This window comes from Physcomitrium patens, chromosome 13 (genome assembly GCF_059467195.1).
Source record: "Physcomitrium patens ecotype Gransden chromosome 13, ASM5946719v1, whole genome shotgun sequence".
Taxonomy (NCBI): domain Eukaryota; kingdom Viridiplantae; phylum Streptophyta; class Bryopsida; order Funariales; family Funariaceae; genus Physcomitrium; species Physcomitrium patens.
In genome coordinates this window covers 15,378,873-15,401,857 of record NC_143422.1, presented here as the reverse complement: position 1 = coordinate 15,401,857, position 22,985 = coordinate 15,378,873, and the positions used below count along the sequence as shown (strand labels likewise).

Below are 22,985 nucleotides of genomic sequence, written 5' to 3'. Positions count from 1 at the left end.
TCTATCTGGATCCACAACTGCAACCCAGTCACCGAAAGGCAGCTGATGCGGGTCCAAGTGGTGATATTGCATGCAATTCCAAGCATTGCAACCTTGCTTCGATTGCTCCAAATTGAGCAGGCACCTTGACTTTGTTAAGGTCACGACATGGAAGTCTCCCCACAATCCTGCCCAAGACTCCTAGGTCCATTCCTGATAAGGTTTTTTTTAGTGTTCTTCCAAAGACCCGAGGGGAGACTGCTACCCATATCTTCAGATGGCCATTCTTGCAGTTTATGTGAAAATCTAAACTTATACCTTTGGCACATTCATTCTGAATTGGTTTCTTAAATATTTCAATCTTAGAAGCAAAGTTACAGTAGGACAAAATTTGTTTGATAAATAATGAAGAATTTGAAGAACGAATGTGTGTTTATATTACTAAAGAGGTCGAATGTGGGTTCACAAGATGTACAAATAACAACAACATGTTGCATACTGTACAGCATATTGATATATTGATATATTGATACTGCACAGCTATATTGATATACAAAAGATAGTAAAACGTGTGTTCTTCCTGGTTTAAAATTATTAAAAAAAACTCTTTCCTAAATACTTTTAGCAGAGCAATAGAAATGCTATGCACTACAATCAAAAAGTATGGTCATTCTCTCTGATACAACTTATTCTATTTAAACTTTTAATTGTAATTTTAATTATTAAAAAAATAAAAAATAGAGGTTAGAAGTTAATATAAAATATAGTGTTGAGAATACTTCTAAGGCTCTTTTAAGCAACATATGGTTAATCATATGGCATCAAGCACCTAACTCGTTGTTTATTACAGTATCAACTTAAATTAAAAAATACATATGTAATAAGTACATAGATCGTTTAGATAGACACCCTCTTAAGCTCTGTAGACACACTTTTTTTTGTTGTGTGGACACCCCCTCCATGTTAGACCAATGATATACCATTGCTACCAGCTAGATACTAATAAAACTAAAAAGTAAAAAAATAACAAAAAACAATAACAATTTACAACACAATAATATCAACAATCCTATACACCTATCAAATATGCTACGCTATGAGGATGTTGTCATTAGTCCTTGTATCAAAAAAAAAAAAAAAAAAAAAAAAAAAGAAAAGGACCCTTATCTCTTGTTCAAACTTCCACATAAATAATGTTAATAGCACTTAAGTCTATCATACTCCATATATATTCAGCAGAAAATATTTAAGATACAATTAGAACGTCTCTGCTTCAATAAAAATCCCCAATCTTCTACTAAAATAAAATAAAAAATTACGTAATTTTAGAGCCATAATGTTGAAACTGTAGCCATATTGTATCAAATACATTAAATCAATATTAGAGCTTTTCCTTGAATACATCAAAAAGTTCTCTACAGTACAAACTAAAGAGACCCAAAATGTGAAATACGTTTGTCTATTACAATGATTGAATGGTCTTTTATTTTTACTAGTTAAATCTTTGATAGAATATGTGTTTGTACAATTCTTAATTACATTATTTGCTTTGTGATTCATCCTTGTGTTTTTTATTATTGTGTATCAAACATTCGCTTTATTATATTGGTCCTGGCGCAAAGCAAGGGGCATTTTTGAAGATTTCCGAAATTTTACAAACTAACAAGCACTTATTTTTTACCTTATGCAATACAATGTACTGTGTTAAACAAGTTCTTGTACATCAATAATTCCATCTGTATCAGATACATCAATGCACATATCGCCAACAAATGGTTGGGTTGCCATTAATATTGCTTGGTCTCCACACACTTTTTTAAACCGTGATTGCAAGCCAAAATAAAGTTCAGAGCTCAATTGATTGAAATAATGAAATTACAAGCAATTAGACGTTCCAGATATGTGCCTCACACTGAAACCAAAAGACAATGAAGATTTGAAGGTCAAATTGAAAGCTGAATGTCAAGAAACTTAAAATTGGATAAATTACTAACTCACATTGCAATATCCTGGACTAATATCTTAAATTAAAACCAAGCATAAATCCAAAACAATCAAATTGAAATAAAAATGAAAAGACCAGGAATGACTGAACGGATGGGGATTGGTCAGTGAATCCTCTTCATTGCACTGCACAAACATCGCTTGGTCCGAAAGCTTTCATGTCCACATTCACCGGCAGTTCCAACTTCCACCCAGACGTTTCTTTCCAACTCCAATAATATGTAGTTTCAATTCGTAGGAAAATTTGTCCACAACCCACGTCTCCTCAACAGACTGGATACAGCTATATATTCGTACGCCATGTTTTATCCCTTCACTTCCTCCTACTACGCTGCACATTGCCATTCCAAGAGATCCATACATCCAAACATCACGCATCCGCCAACATCTTGCTGCTCGCCAGCTATTTACGTATATACACCACCTTCCCCCACTTGGATGCTCCCCACCCCACTCCCCACCCATTCATGTGCACACCTTCTGCCACCCTACATCCTCTTCTTCATTGACGGGGCTCTCGGGATCTTGCGTAAGATCGCGTCGTCCAGCTTCCTGTACTGCACGCTCGCTGCTTCCGATGCCTTCTGTGCATGGTGATCGATCACATCCTCGTACTTGTCGAAGATGAACGGAACCACGTGAAACCACACAATGCCTGTGCCAAAACCATCGTGTCAATTCATCTGCACACCAAGTCGCCTTCACTCACATTCCACTCCCCAACGCCCACAAACCAAACACATTCTAGGCGCATGATGTGTCAATCTACTACAATTCCCCCGCCACCATTGCCGCAGAATACTGACAACCATCCTATCTGATATTGCATCAAACATCAGTAACAATCGCAAAAAAATGCATATATACATACTACGACGCCTCAGAGTCGCTGCGAAGGAGCACCCCATCTTACCAATCCACACGCAGGTTAGCAAGTTGAACCAGGAGCCGACAATCGACACAACATACAAGGAAGCTACCACCTGCAAGGCAACGTCAACCATTCATCAAAGTGCTCACAACCTCTGCATCCGTGCCCTTGTGAACACATCACACAAAAAGGCACTCTCATTAAAGACATTTTAACTCTTGCACACACCCTCACCAAGTATCCAATGCTAATGCACGCACTATACAAACAACACCGGTCGATCGCACGAGTACCCTCAAGCAGCGTGGTCGGAAAAATGAAGACCTACCACAAACCATACCCGACGTCCACGACAAGACCTCGCGCTTGAAAGCCCAGTTCACTACTAACGTGCCAAGCACTTACCAATAAAAACAGCTTGAAGTCCTTGCCAAGCGCAACGGTACGAGCGATGTGCAAAGCCTTGTTAACTTCAATCCGGATGAGATTAGCGGTGTTCATAACAAAATTTTCGGAGAGAGACAGCTCCGGTACCGGTGGACCAGGCCTGGGCAAAATTGACAGAAAAAAACACATTATTCCGCGACAATTGGCCATGAAAGTAACATCTAGATGTTCAATCTAGAGCAAGGAATTCCTGAAGTGAACTGAATTACAAAAAGTTTAAAATATGCATGAGATTCAGGCTTCATCAATATAACTTGGACCAAGAATACTCCCTACACAGTGATTGTGCTGTAACAGTGCTCTTAGAATCATGCGAGGAATAAATTGACCTTGTTCCATGTAGGACTAGAAAAGAACCTGTTAATCAGAGTAGCAACGTTCGACCAGACAAAGAGAATGACGACCACGAACAGGAGGATGTTGCACACCAATGTAAGAAATGTGTAGCCAGATTTCTCCAGAAGAATCCAGAGGAGCGTCGAACCGCCCAGAGTTCCACCGGAGAGGTACCGGTCTCTCCAGAGGGCCGAATCAGCGACTGCGTCCAAACACCAACGAATCAATGCATCGAAAATTTAAGTTTTGACTGGGTACACAGAAACTCACAAGATGAAAATGCAATTCCAACCTAAAATACAAGTACACTCGAAAATACTGATCATATGCCCGCTGCCACCAGAGAGAGGAGAATATCGATGCAGGTCGTACCCAGTAAGACTATGTAACGTCTAGCTGATAAATTGAACCATTTAAATATATAAATATATAAATAAATAACTAATGGCTGGACTTTTCACCAAACGATCTTTTCGGGCACGCCTGGAGAAAGGTTTTACCAAATTGATCATACGCCAACTACTACAGACATTGTCATGGTTTCTAAAGGGCAAAAAACATTTGAGGTCGTCACAAATAAATATTCTCGACCCCTTCATTCGGGAATTCGGTTCCTGGAAACTGGACAGGAGTAAGAAAGAGCACACAGGAATAGAGACTACTATATACTACACTCTGACGCACCTTGAGCTAAATTCAGTACAATGCTAAAAGATTAACATGTAAAGGATTAGGCGTTATCTCGTGGGAGACACATACAAAACATCTTGACGTCCTGGACTTATAAAAGAGAAGAATAGCTGAGTCAAGCAGGAGATAGATAGATCTGAAAGGCGCAATAACTTACTAACCAGAGCCATTCACGAGAAAGAGAACCAAAACTGGAGTCAACTCTATTGCCAATGAGCTCAGTACCAAGAAGAAACTAGCAAAATGTACTCAATGGTACATTACATTAATCTCACTTGAACAGTCCAAAAACAAGACGACGCATGTAATGATAAGCAGAGTAACAAGAAAGTAGAACTGCAAAATACAGATCAAGTAAGATGGCAAAAAGAAACGAACATCGAAAGCGTGAACAAATTCATGGATCCTCGAGCTACAGCTTCCCAGATTATGTTAGACTACCGGCAAACAAGTGGCTACTTAGGAATTGAAATTGCTGCTAGATGACCGAAGCTAAAAAGCCCATTCACATAAGACCAAGAAGTGTTGCATAGAGAACCCAGCCACACCCGTGTGTGTGGTCCAGTGTGACTTTACTTAGGAACATGGTGATAGCATATAATAGATCCTGAGAGTATATCGGTGTTACCTAAGCCTCCACCGAGAAGCTGGTGCACGGTCTTATCCTTCGTCAAGAACCGATTGCTAGGTCCGTACTCGGAAGTAGGAGCAGTCTGAGAAGCAGGCATCTTGTTAACACTTTCCATCACAGAGTCTGGGATGCTTTGCGTCAAATCACTTTGTTCTGACATAGTGTTTGATTTGAAAGTTCGACCTAAACGCAATCACCTTGGATCTGCAAAATTCAGAATGAGTCTAACTTAAAAGGCCCCAAAATCTAATTAGAGCCACAAGATGCAGAAGAAGATGGAAGGAAGAAACTGTCCAAGATCACCAGCCTCTGAATCAATCGAGCCACGAAGAAAAACACACAGAAATATAACAAGTAAAAAATAAGCGAGACGAAGTACGAAAAGCTCCCACCGATCCTTGGAAGGACGTATTACCACACAGAGTAGAATCCTCCACCAACAGTCTAACTTTGCAAGTCAAAAGGAAGCAACGAGACCACGCGCCTTCGCGAGAACAATCCACAAATTCAAAAAACAAAAATTGAAGAATCAAGAAAATAAAAAGATGGCCGAAGACGCCATCAAGCACGGCCGAAGTGCCCGTCTTCAATTCCGCCGCACTCACAGTGAAGACCAAGGAACACGCCCAAACTTTACGATGCTCTCGACACCACTCTTCTTAATCTCCCAAAACGATCCGCTTCCAAACACCGTAAACTGAAACAAAATCTCCTCATCCCGCATCCAAAGACACCACCCCACAAACAAACACAAACACACACACACACACACACACACTCGTTCTTCCTGTACCCTAACCCCACCAAGGCGACAACTCGAACGAGCACCAAAAAAAATCCAACTACGGCACATCAACACTACATCAAACTCCCTTCTCCAATGCTCGACTCAGATCCCACGAACTGCCCAAAATACTCATCCACCTGGACCTTCCCACCCTTGCGAATTCCCAACCCCGCTGCAACCACCACTCCGACGTGGAACTCTGCGCAGACCCATCAAAGCGAACACACTACTCACCAGGGAATGAAACGACGTGTGGCAGGGTTCAGAATTCCTCGCAGTGGACAGGCTGAGGCGAGGAACGACCATCAGCAGCAGCAGCATTGGACAGAGTAGTAGTAGCAGTAAAGCAGAGCCAGCTAGCGAGCGGGGGGGGGGGGGGGAGCAAAGAACGCCTCCGCGGCCACGGACGGTCGTCGGTGATTCACGGACGCGGTATCAGGCCCCACTACGATGTCGACGACGCCTTGGCGCGGACACCGCGCGGTGACCCATACCCGCCGCGACCACCACACAGAGCGTGCCCAGAGCCGAGGAGAAGGGGGATGAATGGACACGGTAATGGGCGTGATTGTGGGCATGGGTCAAAAAGCGCGTCGCCATCGCATCCTTGGGCAGTTGGACTGCACTGTTGACCTTTCTTTCTGCCCGTTCCCGCCCTGCCGTTGCATGACGCCGTCGGCCGTCTGCGGCCGCGGTGGTGGTGGCGGCGTTGCTCACCGTCTCGGAGCTTTATTTCGCTGGTTTTTGTCTGTTAGCTTTCCAATGTACACAATGGAATGCATTCCAATGATAATTTCAATGATGTGGAGACTTTTATGTATATATATATATATATATATATGGTTGTGATGTCACAAGAAAAAATCATGGTGGTTACAGTGTAAAACATGAAGGGGGAGTTGTTACTAAAATATCCAATTGATACAGATAGTCGTTTTTAAGATGTCTTATTGTATTGTGTGTGTGTGTGTGTGTGTGTGTGTATATATATATATATATATATACTTCAATGACAGTCATGTTTTCTCTTACATACTATGTTGTGGAAGTCTATAATGTTTTTTAATAATGATGTTTTCCCCAAATTTGTTCTACTTCGAATTGCAAATAATATTTAATAAAACTCTCTTGCCACATGTTGAAATGCATTATATATATATATATATATATATATATGTGTGTGTGTGTGTGTGTGTATGTATGAGCAAACCTTGGATAAACACTTGTAACCAGATAATATCATATAAATTACAATAACACCCACTGTTAAATAAAAATTAGTTAATCTTCAAAATCGAAATGCATATCATTGTGCACTTATGCATGTAACATATTTTCTTCAGACCAGAAAGTATATAAGAGAACCTTCTCGCATCCTATTCAATTGCCTTCTACTGTTGTTGTTGTTGTTGTTGTTTTGCTTTTCGTTTATTTCTTTCTTCTGATTATTTCTTAACTTTTAGTTCCTTTTTAATAAAATATCATAGGCCTTTGTAGTCTCTTTGGGACCAACAAACGGATGGTGAAGGTAGGAGTCAAGCACAAACTTACAAAACAACAAATAAATGTAAAATATGAAAAAAATGGAAAAAATGAGCTCGTTTCATGACCTTTCCTACAAAGGGCTTTATCATGCGCCACCCATCTACGCCATTTATCAAACAACTAATTACTCAATGCACATAAACTCTATTACCACACTAATTCCAGTATAATTATGAATCGAGACCAAGGGGCCCAAGGGCCGATGCTCTTCTACACAGGCGAGGTCCGGAAATCCACGTCACACGGAACGAGGTGCCAGTTGGACAAGCATCCAATCAGATCCCAGCTCATTCTTTTCGGACCTCTCAGCGACTCGATCAATGAACACCCCCCCCATCGCAGTGTGAACAGAGCCCACCTGACCGGATCGTGGACAATATCTGACGTCGTTGGATGATTGATTTATTATGGATGAATTTATTATTGTGGATGAATGATGACAGTGTGGACGGGAATGACTCTAGAATGTAATCCTGGAATCGGTATTATTAGTTCTACAAAAATGGGTATGTTCATATGGATGGATGGATAAACGGATGAATGGATAAAACTCTGATCATACTACAACAACAATATAAAAGCACACTAATTATATATATGTTTATAATAGGTTTTCACATATTATATAAATATGGTAAATATAACTTTAATTATGTTTACTAACAAAAAAATCTAAGCTTTAGTCAATCAGCATAAATAGTGTCAACCATTTACTTCAAAGTATTGTCAATGTTAAGAAAGTAAAGTAGTATAAAGATTTGAAAAGGATAAATTCAACATGAATAAATAAATAAATATATTATTTTTTGAATACCCATTTTTGAAAAATGAAAATATCATAGAATATTATTTGAAAAAACAAATCCTCCATTCTTGCACATTAAATGAAATAGTTGAATCATTCACATTTTGAGGAAAATGAGAAATTTTGAAGAACTTATTTTTAATTTGAGTTGAGAAAAAGAGAATTCAAAGTTGTGAAGAGGGGTTCAGGGAGAAGAATTCAGTCGTAGAGTAACTTTGTGAATTTGTTAAGTTTATGGTGATTTTTTAAATGAAAACAAGGATTCTAATTTTTGATCGTATTGATTGAAAATAGATGTGGATAATATTTTAAAATAACTGTGAATCAGATTTGGGAACCATAGATGATTTAACCAAGAATAATTTGAATTATTGTTTTAGATCGAACACTTGTTTTTGTAACAGAAAGAACCTCCATTTTTCATGTAGACAATCTGAGCTGAATTGTTCATTCATAAGTTGGTTGCCAACATTTATTATCTGTATTTGATTTTTATGATATCAACATATGCCTTTATATTCTAGATTTTAGACAAAGCCTCTGTGGAAAAAGTTTTGTTTAGGAAGCACAAATCCTATCCTCAAAGTGTTATAATTATTATTAAAATAAACGAAATATTAAATAACAAAACACTCACACACAAAAATAAAAAGTCTGGTCACAACAACTCTAGCTCTCTGCATAGCTCTTATCTATATTTTTAATTTTTTAAAATTTTCACCAAATATATATATATATATATATATATACACACAAACATAATGAAATATCTAAACTCAAAGTCTAATACAAATTGATCCAATTTACAAAAGCCTTCAACTAATCCAATTAATCTAAACAATATGGATAAAATTATTGATTTGTTAATGCTTACAGAAATAACACATTAGATTGGTTATAAAAATTCCTTCTCAATTTAACAAATCAATCAAAAAAAACTTTATCTTAAGGACATGTATTTCTTAATATTTATTTCCATCAACCAAAAATAGACATTTCAGTGTTTATTTTAGAAAATACCATTGTTTTTGGAATACAATTGGTTTATTCTTGTAGTACGTACATCAATGATGTACAATTGGAATAGCAAGTTAATAACAATTAAGTACTTCATTGCATATATTTCAACCAAGATTCGAAAGCTACTTGGTTGTGATATTTATTTTAATTAACATTGTGGTTAAACTACATTCTTTACAATGATATAGAAAAATGCAAAAACAAAATAATAAAAACGTGGATTTTTTAAATACATTGTTTGTGTACAAACCTTCTTAATTGGAATTAAATTTGTTTCTACCAATCCACAATAAACATTAAATGCATTAATATCATCACGTTTGTTTTTGCTTCCATTGCAAGGCAACCTCATATTTACAAGATTTCTAAAAAAAAACTCAAGTTGACTTAAGACAATAATGGCCCCACCAATAATACAAGTGTCCTTTAATGAGTCAAAATTCTTCTTTATGTGGTTTTTGGCATGTACCCATATACTTACAAAACTAAAGATTATTCAAGTAGGTCATTATAATTAATTCTTCAACTAAAAATATTTATTAGTATTTTAAAGTAATTAAAATTTTGTATAAACACATGTACAAATACACATTCAACTTTATTTACAAACTATTAATTAATTATCAGAGCCAATGTTAAAACAACATAAATATAACATGCATCCATGCTACCAAATCCACCAAATTGAGACAAGCCGAATGTTCTAACTAATAAATATACTATTAATAGAAACATTCGATTTGTTAACTCTTTGTTCAAACTATTTTATTTTCACAAAAGGGGAGTGAACTTGTTCCTTGTTGAGAAAAATCGAGGTGCTTATTCATCCAACTTCTAAAAATGCACACAACTCAAAATGCCCACCACTACACAAAACAAACAAAAATAAATAAAATAAATAAACAAAACAATTCACACAGCCTTCGAAACTGGCACGGTATCACCGCCCGACTCCAGGACATCGTCGTCCACGGCGACTCGTTCAACCGCGTCGCAGCCGCCGGGAGGATGTCTAGCGACTAGCCGCAGACGCGCGGTGTGGGTAGCGTTTGTTTCCCCCCTTTCGAGGCCTGCTCGCTCGCTCTTGAGGGGGATGTAGTGAGCGAGAACACCACAGGAATTGGTCCTTCGGGGCTCACCGACAAAAGCACGCCGCAAAAGGAAGGCACGGGCGGATCGCCCATATTTCGGCGCTTCGATTGTTGCGTTTTTTTTAATCCTACAATCGTGACTTTGTTGACTTCGAGGCGCTGTCAGTGAAATGAATAAACCCTTCTCCTTCCTCCCTCACCCAGCATGCGGTTGAGATTTTAATTATCATTATTATTAATATGATAGAAGAATGGGAGCAATTGAAGGAAAATAGTGGGAAAAAGTTAAGAGATCAAGAAGAAGAAGAAGAAGCGAAACAACCAACGAAGAAAGCATCACTGGTGCATAATAATGCAGGTTTCATAGAGTTTGAGTGGTCAATAGTTGTGTGTACAATTACGATGTGGACTTCTGCTTTTGCTCTCGCGGAAAGATGTTGAAAAGTTCGTCGTCACATAATGGTCCCTTGTTTGCTTTCGGCAAATAGTGGACATTTATTCATGTATATATATTTCACTACCATAAATTCAAATTATATTAGTTTTATGAATAAAAACATGTAATCTACAGATTTATATACTGGAGAAGTCATAAGTAATAATCACAAAGAATCAATTAAAGTGAATATGAATAAAAAATTATAAAAATTAAAAGGATCTGCACATAGAGATAAATTTATTTTCTTAAAAGGAAAATAAAAAATAAATCGTAGAGTATGAAAAAGTGCCAAAATCTACATGGTTGTATAATCATCCAACAAGCCCTCAAATGCACCATGCCAGCCATATCTTGTGAGCTTATTGGATGTAGATTTTTCTCTAAAGAATTGCATGGTCATGAGAGATTCTAAAAGATTTTTATGGAAATAGTGTGTGGCGTGAAAAAAAGTCTTGGATCTTAAAGTTCTCTATATAAATATCCCATCATTCCGGAATCGTTCCAAAAACTTATCCAACAGCTTTTCTATAGTTAGATAATAATCAACCATAGCCTTGTCAACACCCTCTAGAATACCATGTCAATTTTCTTACTTCGAAATCTGTTTGTGCTCGAACAAATCCACAGGTAGGGTTCCACAATTCTTTTGATAATGCACAATGCTGAATTCTACATTCTAAATCACTCATACACATGCAGTATTATCTCATTTTCTGAAACATGAACTTCAATTCGACACTACCCACATCCAAATTTCTCTTAACAAATATTTCACTTCTACCAGATAAAAACATGAACTTCATACTTAAAAAGAAATCAAAATTAAAAACAAAGTAAAAAAAGACTGCTGTCTGTCTGCTCTTATAAAAAAATCAAGTTCTATCAAAACGTATACAGCGTTTCAGGAAGGGACAGAACAAGAAAATCGAACCCAACAAAGTCTGCATTATTTACACATATATAGATGTATAGAATTTGAAACCCTAATCTGCACAAATTTCCACATCGGGACCAGAAGAGGGGTGAAGCCTTCGGAGCCTGCACGTCCATATAAATCGATAGATAGATGAAGGATCTGGATGCGCTCCGGCGATGCGACAAAGCAGGCGCCACACCGACCATCGCGTGACGCTCTCGTGGGCCGAATCGCGCCGCCCCCGAGATTGAATCTGCAGTGGATGGGAGCTGTTATCTCGCTGGGGAACTGAAGTTTTCTCCTCGTGCCTTGCTCGAACCAAACCAGTGGTGTCAACTTTGCGGTGGCATGATCTGATTGATAGTGCTTACAATCAAGACTTGATTGTAACGCAGAGCAAAGTAACCGTGATTGCGCCGGAACCGTGGCCCTTGATCGTCTACCTTTGAATGACGGTATTGTTGGGGTTGGGTTGGGTTGGGGTGCAGTCTGTAGACGTCTATCATGGGTCGATATACCTACCGTTGCGTGTCATTGGAGTCTGATTGAAAGAGGCTGCAAGTTGCTCTTGGCTGGCTTGAATGTCTCCTTCGACAAACAGCCGTAGCGTCACAACTGGCACCCTCATTAGAAGAACCTGATCGTCAGAAAGAGTAATATTGGCGTCTTGCGAGTAACCTATCAGGAGAACTGAAGCTGAACTGAAGCGAAACAGAGCAGATTTCAACTTGAAAAACTTGAGAGTGAGAACGGTGTAGCTATAGATTCATGTGCGTGTGATTAGAGTCATGTATTTAGGGGACTTGTAATTCAAGACTATTGTGCTGTGTTTTGTCTTATTGCAGAATGATGTGATAGAACTTATTCCTTAACTTTTGTGATTTAACATCTGGTTTTATAATTCGTTGATATGGTTAACATAATGCCTAACGTAAAGCTGTGAAATGAAGTTCCTACATCATGTTGCTCTTGTCTTGTGTACAACTTCAATCTCATTATCCTGTGAACTGGGCTACGTGTACTTGATACCAATAGATCCAAACCATTTCTTTCTTTTTGTATCTATTACTTTCCGAGAAAGCTAACAGTATCACCATCTACTTTTATTTTTATTTTGTTTTTATTACAATTATAATTGTGGAGGTGTTTGAACTTGCAGCTAGCTCAAAGAAAAGATAGTATTATGTACGCATTATAATATGTCGAATGATTTTACTATCCAAGGCCCCAGAACACAGGTTTCCATATAGAGGCTGTGTGCGTAGTAAGGTCGTATGAAGTCTTGGAGACGCTCTCGTCTGCAGAACATTTGGATTGTCAAACGACGGCGGAGGACCATACGCCTTCTTAAATCAAAGATTGTGAACAGTTGAGACAAATGCTCAGACCCAGTACTGTTGAATCTAATGTCACGAGTGAGCTAAGCAGGCTAGAAACTATGACAGACAATAGACATCAAGCAACTTCTGGTATTGTTCACATGTTCATAGTTTCTCACAATGACAGGCTTAGGGCTCAATGATGTCTCCCCGGCTGCATAAGCTCGACTTTTAAAATGAGTCTTCTCACAACGTCGTAAAGTCCATCGTCACCAGTAGCAAGGGTCCGACTGTGCCACAAGGACTTAGTGCAGATCGAACAAGAGAGGTCATTGAAACGACACAAGGAGAGCTTATCAGAGAGGTGCACTGTAAGTTCTTTTTAATCCGGTTATTCTTTTCGCTAGACAGGATATCTTTATATCCATTATTATAGGCTCGTGACAAAGAAAAGGGCAGTGCTCTTGAATAATAATTGTCGAGTTATAATTTATTCCCATCATGTCACATGCACATGAAAAACCATAATTGATTTTTCTACAACTCCTGAAACTCGAGGTCCTTTCCATTGCTTACAAGCGAATAGAATCCCTGAACTAGGTTTCTTGAATGTGGATGCCTGATTGTAGATTGGCCAGTGAAGAATTGGACACTTGGCTACGGAACAGTAGCAAAAATGAAGAGCTTCAAGCATAGCAGAGGTGCAAGTTGAGGAGCAAACCAGTGTCAAAAAAAGCCAGTGCAGAGATTGAAGAATCGAAGGAGGTGATTCAATGTGTTAATTTCTCTCCAGAATACATCTGAATTGAAGACAGAGCTGAAAGGACTCAAGGAGTATGTGGATGCTAACCTAGATGTACCCTATTATTTGGCAATACTACACCATATATTTAGTTGTTAATCTATCTCCTGTTACCTCGCGACACATCCAACATAGAGTTATAGTCAGAAACTAACATATGTTTTGAAAGTAGGACCTGACGATGTAATGTCTAACAAGACACTTGGTATGCAATAATGCTCAACGATCTACCCTTAAACCAAAGATAGATCTTTAGACTCAATTCTCTGGGATTCGCTTCTAAAAGTGATTCTAGCGATCATTATCTTGCACTATCCTGTTCACACCAGCCGAGAAGTTAGGTGAGACATGAAGGAAGACAAAGACGACAATATTATTATATGGTAAGTGAAAAATGTTCGAAATTAATCACTGGGCACTGATCCACCCAAATATGCGCCGCCTGCAATTAGTTGTGGAACTTGAGAGGCTATATGGTAAACCGTTTGTGGACTTAAACAGGGCTAACCTCTCTAACGGTTAATCGAATTAACGATGTTGTTGGCCACATTAATCAACCATACCTCAATTGAGTACAAATTTTCTTGATTGAGTAATTAATCACTCGTATTGCGAGCCTGCCGGTTTGTACAGCGTCCTGCTGTAACATCCAGCCACGAAATTTCACAAACGTAGTTTTGCTCGAGATAATTGACTTTGTCTCAACAATTTAGCAGATATTCAATTTTTGAGGATAGCCACAAACAAGATAGCATCAAGCCAACAAGGATCACACCATACTGAAGACTCAATGTGAAAACCAGTGAGGCATTACTGAACCACAAAATTGTTATGAAGGAAAAAACTGCTCCAAGGTGATCTTCACTTCCGATCTCTCAGTGTTCCTGAAATAGGCGAAGTGCAACACAAACCAGATTGCAATGTTCCAATCGTGTGGTGAAAGACCTGAAAGCGAGATTCCATAAAAGCTACATGATACAAAACTAAGGACTTAGAAGAATAGTCCTACGGAATAATATCAGAACTGCCATGCGTAGCAACAAACCAAGATATGACATGGATCCAGATGTTACGTTAGGTGTCCATCACACGGTATGAAAGAGCGAATAATAGACCTCATTTGATTAAAACATAATTAGTAGCAGAGATAACCAAAAAAAACGATAACAGTGTAAAATACCGGCAGCTACACACAAAACATGTAAATGACCAGACGAGGCCTCGAGGATCATGTGAAACTCCATGAAAAAATTCACGGTTATATGCTAAAAAGATAAGAAACTATATAAAGGCAGGGAGCAGCACTGGCACTTTGTATACCTACTTTATTTATAGAGGAAACAAGAATGATTAGATTGTCATGATTTCACTTGCTTCCTATCACCTGATGTGATAGACACTTTGTTGTCTCCCACTGGGAGAAACGCCTTAAAATTACTACCAGATGCGACAGTCTCCACCCGATTCTCAGCTCCCACAGCAGTCCACACAGAGCTTCTTGGAGTGTTTACTGCATCGTCTATTTTGACCATCTTTGGCACCCAAAGAGAACTCTCCACCCTCTCCAGCTCTGGCCGATCTCGTGGGTGCTTGTTCAACACCGGACGAATAGGCAACCTACTCTGAACTGGGGAGACGTTTCCAGACATAGGAACTGCAGGAACCTGCATGGAGGCTGATGCGGCAGCGGCTGCGGCTGCGGCTGCGTCCGGTCCCCAAGGCATGGGCCAACCAGCACCCCATCCAGGTGACATCCATGATGGTCCAGGTAACCCAGCGGGCATCCCTGGAATGAGAGTCGATCCCCAGCAAACATTAGACCAAAGCCCATTCGGGGGTGCCGACCATGCAACCGCAGGCTGGCAGGATACCAACGTGCCTCCAGGTGGACAGGTTGGAGCGCCAGGGGCACCAGGAGCAGGACCGCTCCATCCAACATTGTAGCCATATGGCCACGAACCGTTGAAAAGCCCAAAAGGAGTAGGAGCCGCAGTCCAAACTGATCCGTCCAATATTCCCACTGGTCTAACAATACCCCCACAGACAGGTATAAGTGTCGTAGGAGGTCCCCTTAACATCGATTGCACTTCCTGAGAAGCTAGCGCTGCATCCACTTGGGGCGACCCAGGTAACGAACTTGTACAGGCCTCTGCACAATTCTCTGCTTCACCAGCTAAGACAGGTTCGCAACCACCACCGTGCTCAGCTTTGAGCAGCCTGTTGCCAGAATCACCAGAGACGTTCACTTGAGGTTCTGTTGAAAGAGTACAGAAAACATGTCAAGGATTCGCCATACAATAAGTTACTGACATTTCCTCTCACGCAAGCAAACGCCCACCCACATAAGTACCCAATAGCCAAAAATTCGAAGGAAAAAATTGAGCGTGATAGACACAAAAATAAATAATAAATTTCAAAACAATTAATTAAACAAATGTAGAGGATGAACTTGCACCGATGACATTAATCAAGAACCAGCAACGATAATCAGCACAACAAGAAGACGCATGTGAGAATAAAGCAAAGAGGACATGAAGATACAGAAGGATAATGCTATACCTGGAATGTGATGCTTTCTCACAGCTTCGGCAGGACGCATGGAGCAAGTTTGAGTGACAGCATCAGAGGAGCTCCTGTCTTGACTACTGGGGAGGCTAGTGATAGTACTCGGGCTGCTGGAACTTGAAGCAGGCAGAGGAGAAACCTGGTCAGGAACAGATGCTCCCCGTGAAAGACAAGGCCTCGATAGCGCCATGTCCGAGTCCTGCCTCGCCGCAGGAATATCAAGCAGCCCTCCATGGCGTACATGCGAGTTCCCGTGCTTGGTTTTCCTTCTCCCTGCTCCCACAGGAACATTCCGTAATGTGCCTCCCGCTGTCCAATATCTCTGGCAATTCTTGCAGAAGTGGCGTGGTTGATTGGCATTGTAATTGTTGTAGTAACAAAACTTCGTATCTAAACTGTCACATCTCGGACATGGCGCCAGTTTGTCAGGCTTCTTCAAGGCAGGCTTCTGGTGTTGGACCTTCGCTTGCTTAGGTGACGGTCCAACCAAGTCTCCATCAACTGGTGGAGGTCGCACAGATCCAACCGTGTCTTCATTGTCCGCAACTGCAAGTGGCCGTCGACCAACGGTACCTTCCTCAAGCTTGGCTGTTTGATGTTGCGGCGGCCCAAGCGCTTCTGTTCCTGCAGACTGATCAAGGCCAGACACTCCTGGAACTTCGTTCTGTAGTTCGTTCGCAAGTTCCTGCACAAAAAGAATGAACGTATATAAGTACGGTTCATGAGAAATACTGCTCTAGGCAAACTGAAACAGATGATTTTTTATTATTATCACTGAATGACGTCTATCATGCTTGACTACCCGATGATAGCAATCACATCCAACCTGACACTTGGAGTAACACTACAGCGCTCCTTGAAAGAAGCTTCGAAGTGGAAAGGAACGCATGAATCACTCACCAGAGACGAACCATCAGCCACGACATCCCCACTATTGCTCTTCAAGTGAATAGAGTCCAGCGGTTCGGTTTCTGACTCTTGCTTTTCGGAAGAAAGAGGAAAAGGTGTGACCACAATCTCATGCACACCTGCTACATCGCCTTGCAGCTTATCAGCCGCTCCGCTCAATCCCTGTTTGACATTGGATCTGTGCCACAATTTAGGAAACCATCATGAACTTGAAATAGCTCCCTTAAGTATTTCTAAAAACACACTGCACCGTGGCCTGTTTCAGGCACCCCCGTATTCAACGTCGTCACCTTAGCACCTCAACTAGCCACACTGAAACGCAAGGTTCATTTCGTGTGCGCATTCATAAATGGACCTTCATAATAAGGCATCCAGAAGGTGATGAGTCGAATCAGACTAACATCATCATCGTCTTCCACGTCGTTCGTGATGGGATTTTCGCAAGAAAGATGCGTTTTCACTTCTGAGGCATTCAACTCAAGCCCTGTTGTTTGCCCTTCGGCATCTTTTGAAATCAAACTCGGTTGTTGTCCCTGCGAAGAAACGGTAAAAACATTTAAAATTAAAAATTTAAAAAAAAGGTAGAACAAAATGAAATAAATTTAAGACACCCAGCAATACAAATAAGAACGATTAACTTTAGGTTGTATTCTGGTGCAAACGACTCAACCCTGAGCCAGTTGATTCTCTGTGTGAGACAAAGTATACATGCAAGCGACGTATCTCCCATGTTTGAAAACGAGTACTGTGACCCACAAGCCTGAAGTGAAATTTCTTAAGACCTAGAGTGCAACCGAGACGAAGAATAAACAGCTTCTATCCACACTCAAATATGCATGAACATTTCTCTGCAATAGCTTAGTAAAGACTGAAACCGTAAAATAGGCCAAAATTTTCTCTAATCATACCATATGCCGCAAGAAATCGGAATACTGCAAATATGAGATCGAAGTGAAGCAGAAGCCTAGTATTACCAGAATCACCTTGTTCCTATTCATGCGATCTGCGAGTCCCCCCTTCTCCCCTTCCGGCTGAGGTTGATGCAAGTAATGTTCCTTATGGGACCCCAAGTCATAGTTGACTGTGTTGGCATGAGTAGGTCCAGAGTAACCACAAAATCCAGGCCCTTCACCACTTAAACTCAAGTCTCCCAAAAAAACAGTGGCAGGCTTCGAAACCCTAGGCTCGTCACCGCCGTTTTCATGAGATGAGCTACCCATTGTTCACATCCTGTTCACAAACAAGGTCTTAAATTCGGAATGGATTGCACTAAAACCTGTCTACACTAGTCCTCAACCAGGATTTTTCTATGCGAAACCATGTGATGAAAAAAGAAATTGAAGCAAAAGTCTACTGATAGAGTGCAGACGAAGTGTCCCATAAGAGTTAAGCGATGAAGAATGGGTTCAAAAGGACCCATGTACATGATTGTTTTCCCTGTTACAGAGACAGAGGGAAAAGCCCTTACCTAAAGGATACAACATGAACAAACAAAATCAAGGGAGGACTCCAAAACAATATCACCCGGTCTCCGAATGGCGCTAAAGTAACTCCAAAAAAGAAAGCGGTATTGCACTGCCCTGACCACCCCTCCCCAAGGCACAACACAAACCGCCACCACTGGCTCAAAAATTTCAGACAACCCATCAACTAGCATGCCTGATCACCAAACACGGCCGCCGCCGACGACCGTTACACAACCAAAAGCGGAAATAGGCCGATTTCGGCACGCGAGCATAAAACCCACTGCAACTCGAGCCGGAAAACATCATCAGCGACACAGCACCCAAACTACACAAATATCGCTGGCGCATGCTAAAGGGCTCCGACCCAATTCGTCCTGTTTCCAGAATACTTACAGAAAGTTGTGCTTTTTAATTCGGCTACCCTGCGCGAGCTCTTGATCTATCACCAGCTCCCACTGTCTCCCCTTCCACACCCACACCAACAAAAACACACGCACACGCACGCACACGCACAAGCACTCTCTAACACACTAACACACTCTCACACACACTCTCTACTACACTCCTGGTCGGATCACAATTCCTTGCAAGAAAATCTCCCCGGCTATCAAACACACACAACACAATCACACCTCTAGCGTCTACCCTGGTTCCGGCACACTCACACTCTACGATCTTTCCTTTGCCCTACACGATTTCTCCCCAACTCTCTCTCCCTCTCTCTCTCTGCTTCCGCGCTACTCTGCCCAACCTAGCGACCGAGAACGATCTAACGAGCGAAAAAGGTAAGTTCGCGTTGAGGAACATGCGGAGAATCGAGAAACGAGAGGCGAGAGCGAGCGAGCGCAGGAGAGAGCGAGGAGACGAGATTGATCTGGTGGTCCACGTCAACTGGGGCCGCGCAGCGCAAGTGCATGGCCCTGCGCTCTCTGCTTCAGATGGTGCATGGACCTCCGCGACCCCCGCGCCACCCAACCCAGGTTCCCACACCACTCTTGTGGCACACACCCACACTGCCCTCTGACCTACCTGTCCCCGCGCCACCTCCTATCGCCGACCCCTTCCCTCCTCGTCCGACCTGGCAGCCCCTCGCCCGCCCGTTCCCCCCATGCGAGCCCATTCTCGCAGCGTCTCGCTTTTGGCCCGAGCCAATGCCCGGGCCGACGCCACAGTCTCGGTTCCTTCGACGACATCCGTCCACGTTAACGATTCTGTTGATATCATCCAAAATGTTAATTAATTAATTCTTCGTCTTAAGAATTAAAGTTATACAAATTATAGTAGGTATTCTTTTTATTGTAGTTATTTTAGTTGTTTAAAATTCACCACTTCAAAATCTATTGCAAATAGACAACACATTTGCTTCCAACCTCATTATTTTAAATCTTTGTTTATTACCATTTCTTTATGTGAAACCACAAAAATTAGTTGTCACATTGTTGTTTCAATGAATAATAGTTCATCGAATATTGGGTCCAATTCTATATGACATCAATTGACTTAGTTGATTGAAAACAATATAAAATTTAAAATCATAATTAATTTAATTGTTAGAATATATGTATATATGTATATATGTATGTATATTCACATACATAAATACACATAATTTGCATGCAAACAAATTAAGATACGTACACATGTACACGTGCAAAGAGTTAGAAGAATGCGTGTATGCAAAACAAAAGGAAAAAGGAGGGTGGAACGCAACAAACACACAAACACACAAGCAAGCATCAACGAGTTCCTCATGCACACTACATTGTTTTAAGAGACTCAAGCAACACCGAATCACAGATGCAGACACACACCCACACGTGCACAAAATGTGCGGAGAATGAGAAAGCGACGATCACTCGCAGCCGTTGCTTGGGAATCTAAGCAGGCAAAAGGGCACAGGAAAGTGCGAGGAGGTGGAGGGATGAAAGGCACAATGGAGCTGCAATGGCGGAGGAGGGTGTGGAGGAAGAGGTGCATGGGGTGGGAGTTCGGCCACCCATGCGGCGCCGCTGGTCTGTACAACCCAGTTGAGAAGAAAAAAAAGCTCCAGATCCAAGCGCCATTGAGGCGAGCTGATGCTGATGCTGATGCGGCGTCGTCCGTCGTGCACAGACAGCCAGCCACAGACATCGTTTGGATTGTAACGCTCGACTGAATTTTCCATACCTGTGAAATTGATTCGAACAGATCTTTTTTTTCAAGCCTATTGGTTCGGAGGGCGCGTCCCTCGCGGGATTCTACCCATTTAGCCCCACCGCGTAGTGAGCCGGCTTTCTTTAGCACCCCGCAGCATCGTTTGTTGCATCCCAGTGCTCACTTATCCATGTGCCTTGTTGCCAATCTGACTCCTAACGTGGCAAGCACTAGTTCGACAGCGGGTCTCCATGATGGCTGCCCCACCTTTTTCTGCTTCGCTATAGTTTCGGTAACGAACCACTCCACTGCTGAAAATAACCATGGTAGTAACCGCTACAAGACAAACGCTGGTTTGGACCTCGACATGGGGTGTTTGCTAAATTTCTTTGGTTCCCAATGTCACAGGCACATGTGGACGCCTACACATCACATCGGTATCTAGAAGGGCATGCTATCCAATCTTATCTAGAAGTATGTAGAATGGTCTTTCCCTATGTGGTGCCAGTGCTCACATGTTACTGGCACCGGCAGGATATTTCCACTGGGTACCACGTACAAATGTGGTAAGGCTCTCATAAAGAGTATTACATCGTCTCGTGATCGTCACGAACGGTGCCTGTTATTACCCAGTTCGGTCACATCGTACAAGTTTGTGCTAAGTTTCAGTTTCTTACTTTCCCTTCATCTTCGCTTCCTGCAGTGGGCGTTGAATTAGTCTTGTCTCACAGACTAGCCAACCATATAGCCTCCTTAATATTTCTCTGGTCAGCGTGGATAAATTATGAGGCACGGTTTTCAAGCAACTGTGTGTATCTACTCCGTGGGTCACTGTGATCCAACTTGGAACCCTTACACCCGACGGCAATGCATAAAGCTCCAATTAACAACACATTGTAGTTCTCACTGTTGGATTTGAGGAGTCGACGTTTTTATTTTTGACTTTGATTAGCAGGTCTGTCGTGACTATTCAGTGTGTGCATTCATTTAACTTTGCAATCTGTATTTGATTAGGATTAAATACGCGTCGAAAACCGCCTTTTAAAAACAAGTGCGGAAACCACAAGCAGAGGACTTGACAACGAAGAAGTCACTCTCTTCGTTCTTCTCCATGTGCCTCCCAGAAATGACATGCCACACTCCAAGAGAAAAAGGTATCGATATGCAATAGATCACCAATCATATCGTTTACAATACTTGTATTTCACTGGGGAGGAATTGTGACTTCAATAATAAAATTCATTGGCACTGTTGAAACTAAGAGAACTTTCGAGACCGGCTTACCCCGATGATGAAAGATCCAGTCCATTGCCTACCTACAAAGAAGTGCAACAACATGGTGCCCTGGCTACCATTCAAAGACCGACCGAAAGAGTAGGAGACCAAAGAAATAGCGATGGAGTTGAATGTGTTTTAAGGACCAGATTTTTGAGCACCTGCTCTACAACGAATTAACGAAGTGTTCGCCACAACCGAACCGTGCAAGGAATCGTCGTTGACAATTTTCTGACGAAAGGTCTGTCGAAGCAGAAGCAGCTGTTTTCTCTGGTCGCCATGGCCATTGGCTCGTTCAGAAGTCATAATTACTCATCTGCTGAGGGGGAAATAACAAGACATTTTCCGATTTCAACCCCTCAGGCATCAGCTCCCAAGTTCATAAAAACTCATACTGCTCGCCTCTCCGTTTCTCTTCTTTAGCACCCTCAAGCATAGATGATAGTTGTGGAAAAGGAGTTGCTGTTGGACAGACCCCCCCCCCCCGATCATTCCAAAATAGAACTAGACATCAAGCGGGATATAACCATAAGCTAGATATCTACTATTAGCGACCAGTGTAATTCTCTTGTAAAAAGCCGAAAGCCTCGGAAGTAAAATGCAGTTCGCCTCGGTACATTTGCAGTAGTGTCCTTTTTCTTGAGGTTAATCTTCTGTGTTTACGTTGTCGCTGTTCAACTACAGAGTGTTTACATTATTTTCGGTGACCATTTATAGAGAATAGCTTTGCTTGAGTGTATCATTGAATGTGCTAGTCTTCTGATCGAGACATCACAATAGTTGAAACTTCTGGTATCTGGCGCCTACTACCACTTTTCGAACTGCTCAGTTCTACTTCCTCCTCAAAATTCCCAGCACTGAAGAGCCAAAACTTAACCAGTTAAAATCCAGAGAGGACAAACGACCTCGATGTCGAAGAAATGGACTAAGCTGCGACCAAAGAACATTGAAAATA

The 22,985-nt window shown here is 41.3% G+C and overlaps 2 protein-coding genes and 1 long non-coding RNA gene across 16 annotated transcripts; 1 reads left to right on the top strand and 2 right to left on the bottom strand.

Moving 5' to 3' along the window:
- Positions 1-1,806: 1,806 nt before the first annotated feature.
- LOC112290458 (reticulon-like protein B10) lies at positions 1,807-6,040 on the bottom strand. 5 transcript variants are annotated; one of them, XM_024536710.3, is made up of 6 exons: positions 5,374-6,040; positions 4,956-5,162; positions 3,659-3,839; positions 3,260-3,401; positions 2,897-2,966; positions 1,807-2,638 (listed from the first exon to the last, which is right to left on the bottom strand). In XM_024536710.3, the coding sequence occupies exons 2-6, from the start codon at positions 5,116-5,118 to the stop codon at positions 2,472-2,474; spliced, it is 723 nt and encodes a 240-aa protein (XP_024392478.1). In that variant the 5' UTR covers positions 5,119-5,162; positions 5,374-6,040; the 3' UTR covers positions 1,807-2,471. The 5 variants fall into 5 exon arrangements, with proteins under 5 accessions (XP_024392478.1, XP_073394443.1, XP_090111582.1 ...); XM_073538342.2 differs by having other exon boundaries at positions 5,883-6,040; XM_090255456.1 differs by having other exon boundaries at positions 5,897-6,040.
- A 6,680-nt stretch (positions 6,041-12,720) lies between these two features.
- On the top strand, positions 12,721-13,944 carry LOC149987977 (uncharacterized). Its single transcript, XR_016506149.1, has 3 exons — positions 12,721-12,929; positions 13,068-13,251; positions 13,510-13,944. It is a non-coding gene; the product is annotated as an uncharacterized LOC149987977 (long non-coding RNA).
- Positions 13,945-14,779: 835 nt separating this feature from the next.
- Positions 14,780-19,381, bottom strand: LOC112290457 (uncharacterized). 10 transcript variants are annotated; one of them, XM_090255452.1, is made up of 7 exons: positions 19,016-19,381; positions 18,625-18,776; positions 18,131-18,386; positions 17,558-17,689; positions 17,148-17,318; positions 16,242-16,932; positions 14,780-15,936 (listed from the first exon to the last, which is right to left on the bottom strand). In XM_090255452.1, the coding sequence occupies exons 3-7, from the start codon at positions 18,374-18,376 to the stop codon at positions 15,041-15,043; spliced, it is 2,136 nt and encodes a 711-aa protein (XP_090111578.1). In that variant the 5' UTR covers positions 18,377-18,386; positions 18,625-18,776; positions 19,016-19,381; the 3' UTR covers positions 14,780-15,040. The 10 variants fall into 10 exon arrangements, with proteins under 10 accessions (XP_090111578.1, XP_024392475.1, XP_090111581.1 ...); XM_024536707.3 differs by having other exon boundaries at positions 18,140-18,386; XM_090255455.1 differs by having other exon boundaries at positions 17,148-17,334; positions 18,625-18,736.
- Between the last annotated feature and the right edge of the window lie 3,604 nt (positions 19,382-22,985).